This window comes from Medicago sativa, chromosome 6 (genome assembly GCF_051527215.1).
Source record: "Medicago sativa cultivar Bolivia chromosome 6, Bolivia_mono, whole genome shotgun sequence".
Taxonomy (NCBI): domain Eukaryota; kingdom Viridiplantae; phylum Streptophyta; class Magnoliopsida; order Fabales; family Fabaceae; genus Medicago; species Medicago sativa.
The window spans coordinates 42,412,183-42,434,251 of NC_140754.1; the positions used below are offsets into that span (position 1 = coordinate 42,412,183).

The 22,069-nt window shown below is 32.6% G+C and overlaps 2 protein-coding genes and 1 long non-coding RNA gene across 11 annotated transcripts; 2 read left to right on the plus strand and 1 right to left on the minus strand.

Annotated features, from left to right (window-relative positions):
• Nucleotides 1–2,330: 2,330 nt before the first annotated feature.
• On the minus strand, nt 2,331–4,890 carry LOC146915247 (uncharacterized). 9 transcript variants are annotated; one of them, XR_015014528.1, is made up of 8 exons: nt 4,473–4,890; nt 3,816–3,873; nt 3,659–3,717; nt 3,307–3,434; nt 3,164–3,208; nt 2,993–3,035; nt 2,780–2,854; nt 2,331–2,694 (listed from the first exon to the last, which is right to left on the minus strand). XR_015014528.1 is itself a non-coding variant. In XM_085717715.1 (8 exons), the coding sequence occupies exons 5-8, from the start codon at nt 3,050–3,052 to the stop codon at nt 2,430–2,432; spliced, it is 324 nt and encodes a 107-aa protein (XP_085573841.1). In that variant the 5' UTR covers nt 3,053–3,174; nt 3,307–3,434; nt 3,668–3,717; nt 3,816–3,873; nt 4,473–4,890; the 3' UTR covers nt 2,331–2,429. The 9 variants fall into 9 exon arrangements, 8 of the variants coding, with proteins under 8 accessions (XP_085573841.1, XP_085573842.1, XP_085573838.1 ...); XM_085717715.1 differs by having other exon boundaries at nt 2,331–2,588; nt 2,665–2,694; nt 2,993–3,174; nt 3,668–3,717; XM_085717716.1 differs by having other exon boundaries at nt 2,331–2,588; nt 2,665–2,694; nt 2,993–3,208; nt 3,668–3,717.
• A 1,965-nt stretch (nt 4,891–6,855) lies between these two features.
• On the plus strand, nt 6,856–7,500 carry LOC146915248 (uncharacterized). The gene is made up of 2 exons (XR_015013280.1): nt 6,856–7,118; nt 7,276–7,500. It is a non-coding gene; the product is annotated as an uncharacterized LOC146915248 (long non-coding RNA).
• A 2,411-nt stretch (nt 7,501–9,911) lies between these two features.
• Nucleotides 9,912–10,624, plus strand: LOC146915249 (uncharacterized). Its single transcript, XM_085717720.1, has one exon. The coding sequence runs from the start codon at nt 9,912–9,914 to the stop codon at nt 10,488–10,490; it is 579 nt and encodes a 192-aa protein (XP_085573846.1). The 3' UTR covers nt 10,491–10,624.
• The last annotated feature ends 11,445 nt before the right edge of the window (nt 10,625–22,069 follow it).

Genomic DNA, 22,069 nt, shown 5'->3' on the forward strand with positions numbered 1-22,069 from the left:
TCCAACACAGATGATTACATATTGTAGATCATTACACATTAAACTAAAGTGTAACTTTGTTCATAACACGATTACAACATCAAACCAACATAAACACATTACAACAAACTTTCATCACTACATCAAACCAACTTAAACACGTTACAACAAACAGAGATCAACAACATAACTCCTAAAACAACTATGGCAGCCTTCGCAATTGCAAGCTTTCTTTCTTTTTCCTGCAATTCATCATTCTTCTTCAATTTTTCCTGCATTTCAGTATTTTTCTTCAATTTTTCCTGCAATTCATCATTCTTCTTCAACAAAGCTCGAATAATCTTCTTTTGTCTTTCAGACACTTCAGGGTCATACCATCTGAAAAAGTTGCATTCTCTTCTCTGAAAATACCTCCCACAACAATAGAATCTCCTACCTGGGTTATCATAAGTCCAACCAGTCACTAATGGAGCTTCAGAACCACAGTCACATACCAAGCTTGTTCTGCGTTTCAATGGAGTTGTGGTACCAGACGAAGAAGAATATTCATATTCACCACCCATTTTCGTTTTTTCTGGACAAGATTAAGGGCGAAGGAAAGGATGGTGAAGAAAACGAGTATGATATGGCTAGAAGGAGATGAAGGATGGATCGATGAAACGAGTATGAAGGAGATGAAGGAGATGGAACAAGAGTGATGGAGGAGCGGAGAAGAACAATGGATCGGAGAAGAACAATGGACTTTGGGGTTTAATAACCCTAAAATCTTACAGTTATCCCTCTCCTCTCTCCTCACGTGCCACCTTTTTTCTTAATTCATTTTTTTTTTAATTTTAAATTTTCAAAAATCCACGTGGGCACTGACTTACTGATCTGTCCGCCACATGGCCATTGACCCAGTAAAAATTGACGGGGGCCACCGAGTTGCAAAAGGGGGTGAAGTTAGGGGGCTGGAAAGTCATTTTTTTTAATAGGGGCCAAAATTGCTACCGGGCGAAACTTAGGGGGCCAAAAGTGCATTTTAGCCTTTCCTAAAATAAAAAAGATCCACAAATAGATTTTTTTTTTTTACAAAATCGACGAATAACTTTTATTCAAAAAAATGATCCATAATTTATTAAATTAGGAAACAATAATGATCCATTTTATTTTTTTCATATACCGGCTAAATTCAAAATGAGTGATATTTGCAAGGATCATTTGCATATTTAAGTCTACATTCAATATATTATTTTACATAGTTGTGGGCCTTTGATTCAATTTATTATAATAATTTCACAAAATATTTAACAACAACAATAATAATAATTAGACAATTTCTACACTACACTCAAAATTTGAGTGAGTTGGTACTTGGTGCACCGGCCGATCTTTATTTTCTATCCTTAACAATTATAATAACTAAATCTTGTTTATAAAAAATTGTAGTAAATTTTTTTTTTCATTTTTCTTATCATTTATGATAGTGAATACTGAATTTTTTTAACAAAAAAATGAAAAATTTAATATGATACTTTTAATATTTTTAGTGGAAAAAAGCATATGGACTGCCTTGACCGTTTGACTATCACAATATTTATAAACAATGAAATGATATTTTTTTTAATAAAATGATATGTCGTAATAAAATAAAAATCGACGAATAGTTATTATTCATAAAAATGATCATTAATGTGTCCCCGTGAGCTTACACTACAAGAAATGTTGCATTTTGCCAGGGGCAGAAGCCCTGGTAAAATGCTAAAAGCCTTGGCAATTGGACGTTTGCCAGGGGTTTTGCCAGGAGCAGAATCACCAGCAAATCTGCTCATCGCAAATTGTCCTGCCAGGGGTTTAGCTCCTGGCAAAATGCGCTCCTGGCATAGGCCCTGGCACAACCCCTGGCAAATTGTGTCTGCATGATTGCAGGCTTTTATGACACATTCTGGTCAATGCAGGCTTTTGCAGACATCACATCAGTCATCTTCAAAACATGCCAGGGACATTGCGAGGGGTTAACCCCTGGCAAATTGTGTACGATTTTTTTTTAAAAAAAAAATGTTTTTTATTTGTTTAAAAAATTAAAATATTAAAATTTAATAATTAAAATAATTTTAAAAAAAGTTTTAATTTTTTTTCGAAAAATAATTAAACAGTTGGCCAAATGCTATGTTTTAGAGAGAGATTTGTGCAACAGAATGCTATGTTTTAGAAAATCATTTGGGCATCCAAGAATCAATTTTAACCCATTAGGTGAAAATTTCAAGCAAAAGTATAGCGTGAAAAGTGTGGAGAAAGGGGTGAAAATTTAATGTTGAGTTCAAGTAAAACTCAAAAAAAATTAGAACTGCAAATATTATTAATCAGTGATGTAGAATCCTGAATCTTGATAGTACTGAAACAATTAACCTCAATATTAATGTAGACAAATCCCTATCAGTTTCTTGCATGTGTTTCACATTGGCAAGAAATCAGTTTCCTACATGTATAAACTGATAAATTAAGAAGTAAGAACGATAACCAAATACCGTCTTCAGCACTTGAGTCAGAGCTTGCACAATGATGAAAGTTGTATCTCTTTTAGTGTCATTAAAATATAATGGCAAACCTATCATCATTGGTCTCCTCGCCTGTTAAGTCAAGAAGCGGCTGAGCGCATGCAATCAACATTGGCATAATTTTATCTATAAATTTGTCAACACTCACTTTTGGGCATTGACAGATTTGATCCAAAGCCTGCACAATATTCATTCAGTCAACAATGTTAAGTTTCAACTAGCGTTATAATGATAAATGGCCTATCATTGATTTCAAAATATACCTTTAAAATGATACATTTTGTCAAGTATTCTGTATTGCTCAATTTTCCATCAAGTGATATTAGAGATTCCACCACCTTCAAATGTTACAAGAAAAATTAGCACAATAAGAAATCATTGCATAATTATTTGGCAATCATTAAGATATATTACAAATCACAAATCACACTATATAATTTGAGTCAATTCAAAAAAGAATTAGAAGAAATACTCACCTGAACAGCTTCCTGCTCTTTGAAATCATCTGGCCCAACTTTCCTGACAAGATAAACCATGCATTCTTGACATTTGGCACAGAGCAACAAATTGGGTAATCTATACGTATTGGACAAAATAGCTTTCAATGCTTCCTATGTCATTCCTAGACTTCAGATATTAACAAGTACCTGCATTGAAACTGCAAACGATTTCACGGTATCAATAACTTCGACCTGCAATGATTTTTCAAAACTTCAACACTCAAGAATGACGTACAAAGCTGTGCCACATTGTAAACAATCCACACACAAGCAGTAACAATTGGTCATACCTTTGGGACAACAAGGTCAAATGCCGCACCAGTTTTATCATCATTAACGCGAACAAACTTCATATCTTCAGAACAGTTTTCCAAAGAACTTGATAATTGAACAAGTCATTTGCACAGTTCAAGGAGTCCTATAATTATCACAATGTACATAGAACATGTATCAACTCAATACAATTCATATACATGAAGAACAAGATGATATATTGCTGCAATTAGAAAGCATCCAATATTGTTTCCTAAATTTACTCTAAATCTTACCAATTATCAAAATCTAAACACATAATCATAAATTGATATTAAAATCAAAAAACACGATTTAGTATTTATATAAAAAATTTCCAGTGAAACAGACCCAAATTACTCGCAGCATCAAGCATTGATTTCCATTATTTTCCACTAGCTTTGCCAAACCTAATTGAAATTCACAGAAAATCACATAAGAAAACTCAAACAACGTTCAAATTTCACAAAAATACTCAAGAACAATAACATTAGATAACAAAACACACCACAATAACAGATTTATTGCTAGGATTATCCTTCTTGAACATTTCTCTGAACTCAGACCTAAAAATCAACAAAAAAACGTAACTCCAATCAGAATCAAATCGAACTTCACCGCATCAAATCCGTTACGCTAAATGAGAAATGATAACGCATAGAACAGATTCAAACAATTTTGATCACCGAAACTTACATGAAAGGAGGAGGAAGAAGACAACACATAACAGAATACACAGGAAGGTTAAAAATGCAATCAAACTGAATTTAAACAATTATAACATTTATGTCAACGCTACTACAAAAATCACACTTCAACAGAGAAATAGTTTAGAGTTTTCTTTCGAAAATGTGGCCTAGAACTTTCTACAAGAAAAACATAATTAAAACCACCTGAAACAATATTTATGATCAATATCAACACAATTTAATGCAAAAATTCGTATTTGAAAGAGGGAGGAAAATTAGGGTTCAATACAAATTCAGGCTTTTTGCTTTTAAGTGTACAAATTGAGCATGAAGATGAAATTAACAACAAGGTAGTTCAATCTATATCAAAATAAAAGATTTCTCAACTTAAACAAGGAGAATAAAGTTTGACCTTCAATCAACAAAAAAGATAAATTAAAGAATTAAGTGAGTATGTTAAAGAAGAGGTGGCTTACCATGAAAAAAGAGAATACAACAATGAAGCTGCAACTCCGGCGCGGTGGCTGTTGATGACAGCACGGCGGCGGGAGAAAAATGGGTGACGCGAAAAGTTTCTCTTTTGGTGAAACTAATTGGACCAATAGAAAGCTCTCGTCGAGGAGATGAAGAAAATGGTATTACTTTGTTCGATTGGTGAAAACGGCAGCCGAAACAGCACCGGAAAGATGAGGGTGGTGGTGGTTTAATGGAGGAGGCTTTGTTCTTATTTCAATAGAGGAGAGAGAGAGAGAGAGAGAGTAAAAATGAAAAATGAATTAGAAGGGGGAAGGGGAGTCTGACGAGAGAGAGAGAGAGAGACAAGGGAAAGGTTATGTGGTCCATGTGACCACTAGAAAAATGAGAGAAAAGAATCATTATGTGTGGGCCCTTTCAATTTCCACTACTACAAAATTGGGAAAATATAGCGCCTCATAAATAGCGCTTTTAACACTAAAGCGCTATAAATTAAAACACGGAGGTCTTAGCTAGCACTTTTTTGAAAAAGTGTTATCTATCATTTTAAGTATATATAGCGCTTTGTATTGAAAGCGTCAGTATAGGTTAAATAAAAATAATAGTTATTTAAATAAAAAACATGATTAATCGTATATGGCGCTTTTTATGAAAAGCGCTATATATAAATCAACCTTAAATAGCGCTTATAGGTTAAAAAAAGCGCCATTGTATGCTTGAGAAAGATAGCGCTTATAGGTTAAAAAAAGCGCCATTTTATAAAGTGATTTAATGTACATTAACTAACAGGTCCCTGTTCGATCCCCTGCATAGCATATTTCAAATATTTTTTGAATTTTTATGAAAAATGAATTGCAGTAACAAAACACACCTTTTTTAATTTTTTTTTTGGTACAAACCTTTATTTAATTCTTTTATCATATATATATAACAAACTAAATCAAATGTACCAAAAAAATATATATATAACAAACTAAATCCAAACTTTACAAAAAAAAAAAAAAAATCCAAACTTTTTCCAAAAAACAAATCCAAACTAAAAAAACAAATCAAATGTCCTGGTCCCACTAAATCCTACTTTTCCATAAATCATATCGTCAAAAAAAAAAAATTGGCTTCAAGTTCTCACACAGCTTTTTCACGTTCCTCACGTTTTCACGTTCCATAAATCAACTCCCTTTTTCCAAAAATCGCTGGCCTTAATCCCCTTCCATCACTCTCTCCCTCACAGCTCTCTCTACCTTGCTGGCCGGAAAACGTACGAATTGTGTAACATCCCAAAACCAAGGAGTAGAAATTATTAAACTTTGAAAAAATTAAGATAGTAATTTAACAGTTCAAATTTAATTATATTGATGATTTTAATTAACATGAGACAATGTATGATAATTTAAGTTTTTTCTTTCAAAAAAAAGAAAAAGATAATTTAAGTTTACATTTTATTATTTTATAGCTATATTTTAGAATCGGTTCTATAAATAAAATAAATAGTAGAAGCTAGACTATAGGAAATGATCATTTGAAATCCAATTTGAAGCATATCGTTTAATTGGGAAACTGAATCAACTATCTAATAGGGATGGATAACTATAGTTGTTATACTATAAAAATTAAAATTAATATCAAAGGAAGTTAGTTACCTAGTATTATGTAAATTGGATCTATTGGGATTTATATAAAGCACTCTTATAAAAAAAAAAAGAACTCTTATAAATAAAACCAAAGACATGTTACTTGGCTATCAAAACACGTAGAAGAAAAAGAAGAGAAACAAGAGGAAAATATGCTTTGGTCGGTGTCGAGAAAATCAGCCGCTAGTTTCAATTCATTCTAGATTTTAACAGGTGAGTAATCACACCCTTTAACTCTTCCATGGTATATATCGATTTTTGAAAGAGTTACAATTTATTGGTATAATTTATTTGATGAAAACCTAACCCTATTAGTTGGAGGATTTTATGAAATACAATTATTTTGATGAGGTGTTGATATATTATTTTAGATGATGAACCATGAATTGGTTATATACATGCTATTCGATTTAGGTTGCTGTCCTTATGAATATGTTCTTCGGTTTTGTTGTTTATACGATATGATATACCTACCTATGCCCTCGCTGCTATCTAGCCTAGTATTAAGGTCCATGCACTGTGTATATGTATACTTCTTTTTCTCGTTGAAAGTACCGTATATAGGAGGCATATTCATCATTTGCTAGTTATTGCTAATTCATCATTATAAGCTTATATACTATACACACGATGCATGATTATTGATGTAGGATTATAAACAAATTATTATATGCATCATGAATTTATGTACTGTAGGTATATATTCTTGAGGAATTATAGAGCAAATTAATAGAATTTAATATTCAATGTGATTTTAAGATGGAAGTTATAATGAAAATTATTCTCATTATTATCAAATGTGCTTTAGATGAGCTATGTGCTTCATATGGATGAGTCTTGTACTCCACAATTACTTACCCAGATGAGCTATGTGCTCCATATATTTTCTGTTATAATATATGCAGTACATTGATGATTTCAAGTGTGTGACATACTCAAAAGATAAACTAAGAAATCCAAGAAGAATAGTGTCAGTTCATGCTCAGCCTAAAAGTGATATGATATTTTTATGATAAGGTGGGTTTCATGTTTCTAAATATATTTGCAATAGAAGTGGTAGTTGTTTTAATTTATAATATTGCTTTAATTTGTACACATGATCGGTAGTACTTTGAATTTATCTTTAATATAATATAGTGTTATTGCTTAATGGTGTTTTCTGGTATATATTCAGGTAGAGGAGAGTGAACGAAATTTGGAAATGAATGATGATTTGCCTGCTTGTTTTGGATAAAAATGTTGATAAGATCAAGAAGATAGATGAAGACTGCATGATACCATAGAAGATTTTGATCTTTATGTTAACTAATTAGTTGTAACTCCTAGAGATATCTATGTTACCATATTAGAGGCTATACATTTCTGACTTTTATGATATATATACATACATTTTTTATGATATGATTAAGTTTTATTTGATAAATAATAGTCCCAATTATAATGTGCCAAAATTATATATATTTCCCTTTAAATTTCTGACTTTATATATATTTTACTTTAAATTAATAAAAAAACGCTATCTGCAAAGGAAAAAAAAATTGACAACAAAATAAAATAAAATAAATGCTTCTCCTAGCGCTTTTTTTTTCTTTATAAAGCGTTATCTAAACATATTGTTACATAGCGCTTTTAAAACAAAAACGCTGTCTTTAAACCTGTATTAGATGGCGTTTTTTTATAGAAAGCGCTATCTAAGGAGATTCTTAGCTAACGCTTTTTGACATAAAGCGCTATATAAACCATGCTTTAGCTAGCGCTTTGTACAGAAAAAAAAAGCGCTATATTACTTTTACCAGCGCCATTTACAGTAGCGCTTCAAAAGCGCTATCTAAAGCAAAAAATAAAGCGCTATATAAGCCCATTTTTGTAGTAGTGTTCCCAGGGGTTATGACAAGTTGCTCCTGGCAAATGTAGCCAGGGGTTATGCGAGGGTCATGCTCCTGGCAAATTTACCAGGGCTTCCTGCTCCTGGCATAATTCCCTGGCTAATTGCAACATTTCTAGTAGTGTTAGCTCAGTTGGTAAGACAATGCATAACATATGCAAGGTCTGAGGTTCGAAATAACTGATATATTTCAATTTGTGAGTGTAGCATAAAAACACTAAATAATTATTACAATTTCTCAAAAGAGTACCGTAAAAACTCTAAATAGTTATGACAATTTCTCAAAATAAAATAAAATCCTTTTTTATTAATTTTGTTAAGTCTGCATCAATTTAACCTAATATTTTCCCGCTCATTTGTTGTATTAGGTTAGCAGTAATTTAACCTAACAAATTCCATCTAAAAAAATGCATCTCACCAATTTCATTCATATCCTCTTGCCTTTTTTTGACAATATTTTGTACACTTATTTAATACTAAAAAAAAACATCGCACCAATTTCATGTGTTTTTTTTTGACAATATTTTGTACACTTTTTTTTTGAAAGAAATATTTTGTATATTTATTTAATACTAAAAAAATGCATCGCACCAATTTCATGCCTTTTTTTGACAATATTTTGTACACTTTATTTTTTGAAAGAAATCTTTATTTATTAATTTTATTAGGTCTGCAACAACTTAACCTAATAATTTCCCTCTAAAATGCTGCATTAGGTTAGCAACAATTTAACCTAACAAATTCCATCTAAAATGCAGCAATCCCTAATATTTCTCCTCACTTATGAGTTTTTCATTTCTATCATGTTGTGTCATCGTTTGTATATATATATATATATATATATATATATATATATATATATATATATATATATATATATATATTGTTTCACTTATTTAATATGTTTACAAATAGAATACCCTAATTTCCATGCAAACTCAGCTACCCTAATTTTTCCAACAACTAAACCTAGAAAATTCCCTCCAAATGATTCACATTAATTGCTAAGTGTTAACCCTAATTATGTATTATTTCCTTCCAACACTTCTTCAATTTGAAATTCAAAAAATTTTGTTAGGAGCCATGAATTGCATTAAATTACATCTATTGCAATACCCTTTGGAAAATACATAGCTCTTCAACCAAGCACACATCTTCAAAATAATTAATCAATTGTATAAGATCTCTTCTATTTGGTTGGATATGATATGTATTTGGTTGGAAAAATATATTATTATTTTCAGTAAATATTAAAGTGTAATTATTTTTTTTAGAGTTGTATGTGTAATTTAGAAATTCTATTAATTGAAGTGACTTTGTTTTTCATGTTAGTAGAAATTTAAAACAATTATCACAAGTCAATTTTGATGTTTAACTATAAAAGTAATAAATAAAATTGACATGTGCAACAATATAATATTGTATTTTTTTTATCCTTTTCTTTATAATTTTTTAAAATAAAAATGAGAAGATAATCCCCCAATAATATATTGTGATAAAATAAAATTACATTCTTTAATTGATTAGTTTTTCAAAACTAAAATGTAAAATTTGATAAGATTCAAGTGTCATTGAAGGACATAGTAAGACAAATTTGATCGTAATATGGTATCACTAATATTTTAATTTGCGTTTATTGATCGATCTAATGATCTTACAGGATAAAGATTATTCATTGGTCTTTATTATAGTCAACAAGACCCGTGCGTCGCACGGGTCAAAAGTCTAGTAAAATAATTATTACAATACCTTAGCATGCTTCCCACGTAAACAAAACCCTAATAATCAAGAGGTGAAGGAACTCACCAAGTGCCGCATTCCACAAAAACACCCCTTACAAATTTCATTTCTACAACAACCTTCTTTTCTTCATCGTCAAAACTCTGATTTGAAAAACTAAAATCAAAAGAAAAGGTAAACAAAAAATGAAGAAATCATACCAAAAGGGAATGATTTATTCATCGCCGCCAACAATACCTGAAAAACTATCATTCCTTCCATCAGCCATACTCACTCTCACCCTTGCTCTATCACCAGAGGACCAAGAAATCTTAGCTTACCTCATTTCATGCCCTTCTTCTTCTTTCAATGGAAACGGCAGCCAGAAAATCAACGATGTCGGTGACCATTTCCCTCATCTCTTCCATTGCAACTGTTTCCGTTGCTACAAGAGTTACTGGGTTTGTTGGAACTCTTCTTCCAATCACCGAGTCATTCACAACATCATCGATGATTTTGAAGATTTCGTCTCTCAAACAACCAATAAAAGAAAAGAGAAGAAAAATAAGAACGGTTCTAACAACAACAAACTGTCTGAATCGACTCGCTTTAAGTTGGAATCGGTGACGATGACGGAGAGAAGTAGTAGTAGTAATAATGTCGGTGTTGCTGAAAATGAAGAAAAACTAGGGTTAGTGACAAAGTTTTTATGTTTAGTTGCAAAATGGATTTTGTGGATGTGGTGTGTTTGGGGTAGGTTAATCAATTTTCAACACAAAAAATAAAATAAAATCAGATGGGTTAATTTTGTTTTAGCTTTTTCCATTCATGTTTCCTTTATTTATTTTTTTGTAATTTGTTGTTTCCGATTTGTTGTTTATGTTTCCTATGCCTTTCAATTCATTTCTTTTACTGACTATATTTTTTCTGGGTTGCTGATAGCTTTATTTGTAATTCAAAGAGCTAATCATCGAGGTGCTGGCTTGTATCGCAATAATTTAAAGGATTTAAATTATAGTTATGTCTTGGTTATTTTGTTGAAGAGTTGATCTATATAGGAAGATGTAAGCCTTGAACATAAATTTATATGTGGAGACAATTCGATAAATTGATTTTAACACACATTTTTTATTTTTCAACACACACCGGGATCTACCAAAATTAAAGGGGCCGATATGAATTTGGTGGATTCTATGTGAAGTTTAACCAACTGAATAAAGTGTGTTGGAAAATATGTGTTAAAATGTGTTGTCATCTCTTATGTTGAAACCATATTCTAATTGAGAAATGATATTTTGACAACTTTTGGACAACTTTCTCTGTCATACTCACATGATGTTGTTATCCTCTCTCTTCCTTTTTCTCTCTCCGTTGTTTTTGACCAATAAGAAGTGAAAAAAACAAGGTTGTCAACAAAGTGGTCATCAAATGTGTTACGATATTATATGATATTCTCATTATTGTAATTAATATCTCAATTATAGTAGGATCAATTAGTTTTATGTGTAATTATTTTCCTTGATTTCTTGTCTCCTATCCTACAATATATATAGGAGCACCTTATTATAATTGACATTATTCAGAAAATATACAAACATATTTTTCCATGTCTTTTCCTGAGTTTTCCTGAGTTTCTACATGGTATCAAGAGCTTAGGCTTTCGATTCACTATTTTTTTCCTGTGGTGTTTAAGTTATTTGTTTTTCACCGTGCCACATATTATCTCATCATCATTTTTTTCTTTATTAAAAAAAAAAAAAAAAAAAAAAAAAAAAAAATTACCGCCGCCACCGTCTCGTTTGTTTATATGCTCACGTTTCTATTTCCTCACAAGTTCCACTTTGTTGAGTTTCTTTTCCACTTTTAACAATTGTTAGTTTGCGACAACAATTGTTAGTTTGTCCTAAAGTAATTTGGCTAATTCCAACTTGGCCAATTTTAATCAAAACAACATTGAAAGGATTTTTGGTGAGATCTTTTCAATTTCTTTTTGTCGGTCAATTTTCCCCAATTCATATTGAATCATATTGTTCTATAATGGAGAAACTTGAAGTCACACCTCCTATTTCAGTTATTCTCAATGGCTCTAATTATAGCCATTGGGCTGAATCTATGTGCGGATTCTTGAAAGGTCGCAGGCTTTGGCGTTATGTAACCGGTGATAAAAAGTGCCCCACCAAAGGTAAAGATGATACTGCAGATGCCTTTGCTGATAAATTAGAGGAATGGGATAGCAAGAACCATCAAATTATTACCTGGTTTCGCAATACCTCCATTCCTAGTATTCATCTGCAATTTGGGCGCTTTGAGAACGCAAAAGAGGTATGGGATCATTTGAAACAAAGGTACACTATTTCTGATTTATCTCATCAATATCAATTGTTAAAGGATCTTAGTAATTTGAAACAACAAACTGGTCAACCTGTTTATGAGTTCTTAGCACAGATGGAAGTTATATGGAATCAATTGACATCATGTGAGCCTTCATTAAAAGATGCAACTGATGTGAAAACATATGAGACTCATCGTGATCGTGTTCGCCTTATTCAATTTTTAATGGCTCTCACGGATGAATATGAACCAGTCCGAGCATCCTTGTTACACCAGAATCCTTTGCCTACACTTGAGAATGCTCTTCCTTGTCTCAAGTCTGAAGAAACCAGGTTGGAGCTTGTCCGCCCCAAAGCTGATCTAGCCTTCGCAGTTACAAACAACACAACCAAGCCTTGCCGCAACTGTCAGAAATCTGGTCATTCCTTCTCTGATTGCCCAACTATTGAATGTCGTAATTGTATGCAAAAAGGTCACATTGCTTCAAACTGTTGTCGGTACTGCAAGACTCCAGGGCACTTGATTCAAAATTGCCCCACTCGTCCTCCACGACCTAATCAGAACAAAAATCAACCTCGTCCTAATTCTTCTAGGCCGGTGCTTGCAACTGTTTCCTCTGCCAATGAATCTTCAGAAGCCTCTCAACGTGCTTTCTCTGCCACTGACCTTGAGTCCATCCTTAGACAACTTCTTCCTTCTGGTAACGGTAATACTCATGCAGCTCTTTCCACCACACCAGGTAATTCTAAATGGTATTTAGATTCTGCCTGTTGTAACCACATGACATCTTCATCCCATCTTTTTTCGTCCTTATCTGAAAATATTACTGCTCACTCTATCCACACAGCTGATGGGTCTCTTATGCCTGTAAGTCATAAGGGTTCTATATCCTTATCTAATCTAAGCTTTCCTGACACATATCTCATTCCAAAACTAAACTTTAATCTTATCTCTGTTGGCCAATTATGTGATCTTGGTTATGAACTTACTTTCTCTTCCTCCGGTTGTCGTGTGCAGGACAAGCAGACGGGACAACTCATAGGGACTGGATGTAAGATCGGAAGGTTATTTGAGCTCACTCAACTACATGTTCCTCGTGTCTCCAAAAATATTTGTGCTGCTTCCACGGATTCTTCCATCCAGCTTTGGCATCAACGTCTTGCTCATAGCTCCATTGGAAAATTGCGTCCTCTAGTGTCTCAAGGTCATTTAGGATCGGTAACTAATGAGTCTTTCGATTGTACTGCATGTCAAACGGCTAAACAACCAGCTTTGTCATTTAATAAAAGTACTAATATTTCATCTTCACCATTTGATCTTGTCCACTCTGATATTTGGGGACCTGCTCCCACTCCTACAATGGGAGGTTCTCGGTATTTTGTTTTGTTTATTGATGATTATTCTCGTTTTACTTGGATATACTTGATGAAAAATCGTCACGAGCTTCCTCAAATTTACATTAAGTTTGCAAAAATGATTCAAACACAATTTTCTAAAATCATTAAAGTTTTTCGCCGAGATAATGCCATGGAATATCGTGATTCTAAACTCTTAGATTTCCTTGGTGAGCAGGGTACCTTGTCTGAATTCTCTTGTCCATATACATCTCAACAAAATGGTCGTGCCGAGAGAAAACACCGTCACATCCTTGACTCTGTCCGTGCCATGCTTATCTCATCCTCTTGTCCTGAACGTGCTTGGGGTGAAGCTTCTCTTACCGCTGTCCACATTATCAATCGTCTTCCTTCATCTGTCTTTGGTAATATCTCTCCTTTTGAGCGTCTTTACCACACTACACCTGATTATAGTTCACTCAAGGTGTTTGGTTGTGCTTGTTTTGTCCTCCTCCAACCCCATGAACATACAAAACTTGAGCCTCGTGCCCGTCTTTGTTGTTTTCTTGGTTATGGTATTGAACATAAGGGTTATCGATGTTGGGATCCAATTTCTCAACGCATTCGCACCTCCCGTCATGTTGTCTTTTGGGAACATAAAATGTTCTCTTCCTTGTCAAATTTTGTTTCAATCCCGTCCACATCCACTCCTTTATTTACTAACCCAGATGTTGACTATTTTTATAGCGACACATATGCAGGTTCTTCTAGTGAGCTCGCTTCCCCTTCCGATGTTCCATCCACTTCAAATGATGGTGTTCCAACTGTTGATCCTGCACCATCCACTACTGAGCTTCCTGAAAGGGTAAGAAATCCACCTTCTTACCTTCGTGATTACCATTGTTATTCTACTATGCTTCACCTTCATGAACCGCAGTCCTATAAGGAAGCCTCTGCAGATCCTCATTGGCAGCAAGCTATGACGGAAGAATTACAGGCATTAGAGAATACCCACACATGGGACCTTGTTGATCCTCCATCTAATAAGCCTCTAGTTGGATGCAAGTGGGTATACAAAATCAAGACACATTCAGATGGTTCAATTGAGCGATACAAAGCTCGTCTAGTGGCCAAAGGCTTCACTCAAGAGTATGGTATTGATTATGAAGAAACTTTTGCTCCTGTGGCGCGCATTACCTCAGTTCGAACTCTTTTAGCCATTGCAGCCTCTCGCCAATGGGAACTTACACAAATGGATGTTAAAAATGCATTTCTGAACGGTGAATTAGAAGAAGAGGTTTATATGCGTCCTCCTCCAGGTTATACTTGTCAGGAAAACAAAGTTTGTCGTCTTCGTAAGGCACTTTATGGTCTTAAGCAAGCACCTCGGGCTTGGTTTGCTAAATTTCACAGTACTATTAGTCAGTTTGGTTTCTCTTCAAGTCCTCATGATTCTGCTCTTTTTACTCGAAAAACAGAAAATGGTACTGTAGTATTGCTACTTTATGTTGATGACATGATTATTACTGGTAATGACTCTGTTGGAATTGTCGAGCTTAAGCAATTCTTGTTTCAACATTTTGAGATGAAGGATTTGGGACCATTAAGTTATTTTTTGGGGCTTGAAGTTTTATCTTCCATTGATGGTTTGTTTCTCTCACAGGCTAAGTATGCTTCTGATCTTGTCTCTCGAGCAGCCTAACTGATTGTAAAATTGAACACACTCCTCTTGAACCCAATGTTCGATTTTCTCCACAAGATGGTACTTTACTTGACGATGCAACTCTTTATCGTCAACTTGTAGGCAGCTTGATTTACCTCACAGTTACTCGACCAGATATCTCTTATGCTGTTCATTTAGTTAGTCAATTCATGAATGCCCCACGGAGCACCCATTATGCTGCTGTTCTTCGAATCATTCGGTATATCAAGGGTACTATGTTTCATGGTCTTCACTATTCAGTCACATCTCCCTTGATTCTTAGAGCCTACTCTGATGCAGATTGGGCAGGTGATCCCAGTGATCGTCGCTCTACTACCGGTTTTTGTATTTTTCTTGGAGACTCTCTTATTTCTTGGCGTAGCAAGAAACAAACTTTGACAGCCCGCTCTAGCACAGAAGCTGAATATCGTGCCCTTGCTGATACTACATCTGAGATATTGTGGCTTCGTTGGCTTCTTGCTGATTTAGAGACATCTCAGTCTTCACCTGTTGATCTTTATTGTGACAATCGCAGTGCCATTCAAATTGCTCACAATGATGTTTTCCATGAGCGCACCAAGCATATAGAGATTGATTGTCACTTCATTCGTCAACATCTTCTTCGTCATGAACTACGCCTTGTCTCCATTGGCACTCTTGACCAGCCAACTGATTTGTTTACAAAACCTCATTCTCCTAGTCGCTTCCGCGTTTTAGTATCCAAACTCAAGTTGGTCACAACTCCACCTACTTGAGTTTGAGGGGGGATGTTACGATATTATATGATATTCTCATTATTGTAATTAATATCTCAATTATAGTAGGATCAATTAGTTTTATGTGTAATTATTTTCCTTGATTTCTTGTCTCCTATCCTACAATATATATAGGAGCACCTTATTGTAATTGACATTATTCAGAAAATATACAAACATATTTTTCCATGTCTTTTCCTGAGTTTTCCTGAGTTTCTACAAAATGGATGTCAAAATATCATTACTCATTCTAATTACATGGTATTACTTTCTTTCAGAGACACCCAAGTTCGGATACTTTTATAAGACGAATTTCCAATTCATGTTTATTGCCATTGATAGATGAATTTTTTTATATTGGGTATATGTGTGGTCAGGTTTTTTTACTTGAACAATATATAAGAAATGGAATTAATATTGATTGATGTTGTTCTATGATTAAAAAAGAATTGTTGATGAATTCTTTTAAAAAAAAGTTTATGTATTAGTGATGTGTTAGTTCATGTTTACGTGTTTATTAAACCTCAACCTCATCGAATTTGATCGGGTCTAGGTCCAAAAATTGGTTTGAACTAATGTTAAGATCGGGGTTAGAGTCTCTTACAACCTAACTTAATATGACCTTTATTGTGATATGAGAATTACAAATGATATGTCCAATTGATTGAATTTTATTGATAACAGAATACAAATGGTAGGTATATCGAATATGTGTGTGTTAGATGTAAATGAATCAAAGGGACTAATTGTCAATGGTAAGGAATTATTTGGGTTTATTATTATTCAGGACTAAATTGTCCCGGAAGAAAATTGTGAGAGATGGATTTGGGTCTTCACTCTTTTATGTATAAATAACAAATAATTGTCTTGTTTTTTTTTTTTTGGTTATATATATTTATAAGACAAATGTAATCTCATGACACAATGAAATCCATCATTTATAAAACAAAGCGATATTCATTCATTTAAATTGATATAATACATCCTTCAACATCGCTAACAACTTAAAAGATGAAACTGCGAATAAAGTTCAACATTCAAGTTAATAACATCCAACAGCAAAATGCCTACAAATAATGTAATAAAATTAAAGTGACTGAGAGATATTCATGCATCCCGGTCTGCAATTTTTGACGTCAAAATCATTGTTTGAATAGTTGATCTTAGAAATCAAACGAACAACGCAACAATATGGAAAATCAAACAACGCCGCACAAGATGACAAACAACACAACACTAAACTGAGACGACGAAATTACAAAGAAAAGAATTCAGATCTATGTGAAATCAACTATAAATTGAAGTATGAGAAAAATCATAAATGTAACAGTATTATGACAAATATATAAAATCATAGGCTTATAAGTTAAAAAAATAATTTGTAAACATAACTATTAAAGATATTATAATAAGCGGTATGGTGGGAAAGAAAATGTGATATGCATGAATTGAGGTTCGCGGGATATATCCAAATAAAGAGAGAAGAAGATCATCTAAATAATATTTGTTGATGTCTTATTTCATTTCGTTATCATTATTTTATAGTGTAAATATAAAACTAAAAATTCTTGAAATTATAAAAAGGAAAAAAATTATTTATTGGGTGGTGAGAGAATAACTAAATGACAGCTCGTGGAATATTGTAGCAGAACATTTGTGTACTATCTTGGGTCTGACAATAAATGAAGAATCATCTAAGCACACGATTTGTTCGCTGCCCTGTCGGAATACATTTAATCACTCCATACACACATATCGGTTCTGTACCAGGGGGACACCTATTTAGTAGATCATCAGCACAAGTAACGACACATGGATTACACCCTATGATAAAAAAAAAAGAATAAAAAGTGTAACCAAAATAAGATAATATATTGTGTATGAAGTAGAAAAGAAAAATTTAAATGGCTAGAAATGGCTTACGGTCAGCGTTCGTTGCAACCAGAAATAGCGAAAGAAAGATAATCATGCGATAAACAAAATTGACAATTTTAGCCATATATCCCTCCTTTGTCTGTAGTATATGTATTTATTACTTTATAATTTATAGATCTCACTTTCTTCTTAACATTGCAAATACTGGAAAATACCCATTAAGTACATCAATGTTGTGTTTGTCTCTTCATCATGCTAAAAAAAGGTCACACAAAAAGATTCTACTTATTCTAATTAAGTTTGTCTTCTTCTTAACATTAAGAAAATGAAAAAATATCCATTAAATACATCAATATGTTCTATTTGTCTCTTCCATCAAATATACATTATGTTTAAGATTTTTTGTGAAATAAGTCATTTTAGGTGATTAGAATTTCGTTTTTTTGAGTTAGAAAACTATGTTTTTGTGTGTGTATTGATGCTCTAAGTGTTTGGGACATGTTTGGTGCGATCGGGTTCGAAAATTTTGCAAAATAGACGAAATTTGTGAAATGGTGATGCTATGCTTGAACTAAAGTGATGTTAGGAGGTAAATAGAAATGATTTGTGGATGTGTAAGAGTGTAATATCTTATCTTGGTGAAGTACTTGAAAATAGACGATTTTGTAAAGTGATATGAATTTTGGTGAAAATAGACAATCTTTGGTAAAATGATAGAACATAATGTTATAATTTGCAATTGACTTTGTAATCATGATAATGTGATGAAATAATGATGAATCAATGATTGATGAGTGTATGTTGATGACTCTTTTGTCGATTATGACTTGATGATTGTATGGATTTAAATCCATAATAATTCAATGTTGAATTGGTGAAGATATTTTATGATGGTGAAAATTGTATAACATAGTGTTGGCGATATGTTCATTGTCGAGTCTTTACTTGAAAGTCCATGCATCATATTCATGTTGAGTCTTTGGTGAAGAATGTAATTGGTGGTGATTATTAAATTAGTTGGTGAAGAACATAATTGGTGTTGATTATTACGTTAGTGAAATATCGATAATAGTTATCTCTGAATCCAAACTTGGTACCACATGCATGTAGAAGTTTATAGAACATTGCATGCACTTGAAGTTCGTGAAACGTGTCATACTTGACAATGTGATTTGGTGATTATGTGCAATTGTGAAATTTGGTGAATGTTGTGACAATGTGGAATTGTGGACTTGTATATGTTGTTTCATTAAGCCATTATACTTGATGAATAATGTTGATGTGACTATTCATTGTTGAATGAAATGATCTAAGAAATTGTTTACTTCACCTTGACAATGAATATGCTTAATATGCTATGATTGAAATATGATAATATTCGCATCAAGTTAGTATTCTAGGAATGATGGGTATGTTTGCATGTTATGCTTGAAATCCTTGAATGCTTTTTACATGATATCTTTTATTATGTGGAATATTATCTAAACCTCAGTGGTCGTTTGGTTAACCGCCTGCCTGTTTGTATGAATGGGTAGACGGCACGCAGGATTGACTTCTTATTGCTTGAGAACTAGATTTGGATCAACCTCTTATCTATTTCTTGGAGTCTTAGACAGGGCTCTGATTAGGTGTGTTGGGATTTTTACACTTGTGCTATGTACTTATGTTGTTGCTAAGACTTATTGTCTGTTTATGTCTGAGATTTTAGATATTGTTGGTGACATATTATAAGACATGAGACATGATTTGTTCAGATTCTGTTTTATGTTGTCCAGATCTTATGATATTATTATCCGCTGCGAGTTTTTATGAAAATCAGTATATGCATGTTTTCTGAAATTGAAGTCGTAGCCTCTAAACTTTTTGAATAATTGATTTAATTGCATGATTTATTGCATTCGGGGTTTAGAGTGTTACAAATTTAATGACATGATGGTAATCAAATTAATACAAAGAGACGCTAAAGAGAGCCCTGTGAAAGCTTTTCATGTTATTAATCAATATAAGTATGTGAATATTTTTATCTCTATATATTAATGGTGTTTAAGGTTGGTAATATCAAGAGTTTAAGCAAACTATTTTGTCTAGATGAAGGTGATTCGTAGAGTCATACGAGTTTATCCCATATTTAAATAATATTATAAGAATAATATGCACTTTTGAATGAAAGTATATAATAAACATGACAATTCTTAATACCATTGTTACATCAATAGTTTAAACTTACATCTTAGTCCTAACAAAGAATCTTAAATCACCAAAAAAAGTTTCATCATAGGGTTATGACAAGAAATATAAATTGAACAACTTCTAAAAGGTTATTCAAAGTACTAAAATGTAAATTAAATATAAATTGAAGTATGAGAAAAATCATAAATGTAACAGTATTATGACAAATAAATAAAATCATAGGCTTATAAGTTAGAAAAATAATTTGTAAACATAACTATTAAAGATATTATAATAAGCGGTATGTTGGGAAAGAAAATGTGATATGCATGAATTGAGGTTCGCGGGATATACCCAAATAAAGAGAGAAGAAGATCATCTAAATAATATTTGTTGATGTCTTATTTCATTTCGTTATCATTATTTTATAGTGTAAATATAAAACTAAAAATTCTTGAAATTATAAAAAGGAAAAAAATTATTTATTGGGTGGTGAGAGAATAACTAAATGACAGCTCGTGGAATATTGTAGCAGAACATTTGTGTACTATCTTGGGTCTGACAATAAATGAAGAATCATCTAAGCACGCTATTTGTTCGCCGCCCTGTCGGAATACATTTAATCACTCCATACACACATATCGGTTCCGTACCAGGGGGACACCTATTTAGTAGATCATCAGCACAAGTAACGACACATGGATTACACCCTATGATTAAAAAAAAGAATAAAAAGTGTAACTAAAATAAGATAATATATTGTGTATGAAGTAGAAAAGAAAAATTTAAATGGCTAGAAATGGCTTACAGTCAGCTTTCGTTGCAACCAGAAATAGCGAAAGAAAGATAATCATGCGATAAACAAAATTGACAATTTTAGCCATATATCCCTCCTTTGTCTGTAGTATATGTATTTATCACTTTATAATTTATAGATCTCACTTTCTTCTTAACATTGCAAATACTGGAAAATACCCATTAAGTACATCAATGTTGTGTTTGTCTCTTCATCATGCTAAAAAAAGGTCACACAAAAAGATTCTACTTAATCTAATTAAGTTTGTCTTCTTAACATTAAGAAAATGAAAAAATATCCATTAAATACATCAATATATTCTATTTGTCTCTTCCATCAAATATACATTATGTTTAAGATTTTTTGTGAAATAAGTCATTTTAGGTGATTTGAATTTAGTTTTTTTGAGTTAGAAAACTATGTTTTTGTGTGTGTATTGATGGTCTAAGTGTTTGGGACGTGTTTGGTACGATCGGGTTCGAAAATTTTGCAAAATAGACGAAATTTGTGAAATGGTGATGCTATGCTTGAACTAAAGTGATGTTAGGAGGTAAATAGAAATGATTTGTGGATGTGTAAGAGTGTGATATCTTATCTTGGTGAAGTACTTGAAAATAGACGATTTTGTAAAGTGATATGAATTTTGGTGAAAATAGACAATCTTTGGTAAAATGATAGAACATAATGTTATAATTTGCAATTGACTTTGTAATCATGATAATGTGATGAAATAATGATGAATCAATGATTGATGAGTGTATAATATATTGGTTATCATGATGGGGTTGATTGTTCGTCTATTATGTTGATTTTGCTTTGCCAGACGATGTTGTTTCCTTGAGGTGATAATTGTTGATGATGATTTATGTTGATGACTCTTTTGTCGATTATGACTTGTTGATTGTATGGATTTAAATCCATAATAATTCAATGTTGAATTGGTGAAGATATTTTATGATGGTGAAAATTGTATAACATAGTGTTGGCGATATGTTCATTGTCGAGTCTTTACTTGAAAGTCCATGCATCATATTCATGTTGAGTCTTTGGTGAAGAATGTAATTGGTGGTGATTATTAAATTAGTTGGTGAAGAACATAATTGGTGTTGATTATTACGTTAGTGAAATATCGATAATAGTTATCTCTGAATCCAAACTTGGTACCACATGCATGTAGAAGTTTATAGAACATTGCATGCACTTGAAGTTCGTGAAACGTGTCATACTTGACAATGTGATTTGGTGATTATGTGCAATTGTGAAATTTGGTGAATGTTGTGACAATGTGGAATTGTGGACTTGTATATGTTGTTTCATTAAGCCATTATACTTGATGAATAATGTTGATGTGACTATTCATTGTTGAATGAAATGATCTAAGAAATTGTTTACTTCACCTTGA

Bases quoted from the DNA above. Each gene is read 5' to 3' on its own strand.
- LOC146915247 (XM_085717717.1), bottom strand. From the start codon at position 3,052: ATGGTTTATCTTGTCAGGAAAGTTGGGCCAGATGATTTCAAAGAGCAG. The intron at 2,855-2,992 runs GTGAGTATTTCT...TAACATTTGAAG, and splicing joins AAGAGCAGGAAGCTGTTCAG to GTGGTGGAATCTCTAATATC. The intron at 2,589-2,664 runs GTGAGTGTTGAC...TTGACTTAACAG, and splicing joins AAATCTGTCAATGCCCAAAA to GCGAGGAGACCAATGATGAT.
- LOC146915249 (XM_085717720.1), top strand. From the start codon at position 9,912: ATGAAGAAATCATACCAAAAGGGAATGATTTATTCATCGCCGCCAACA.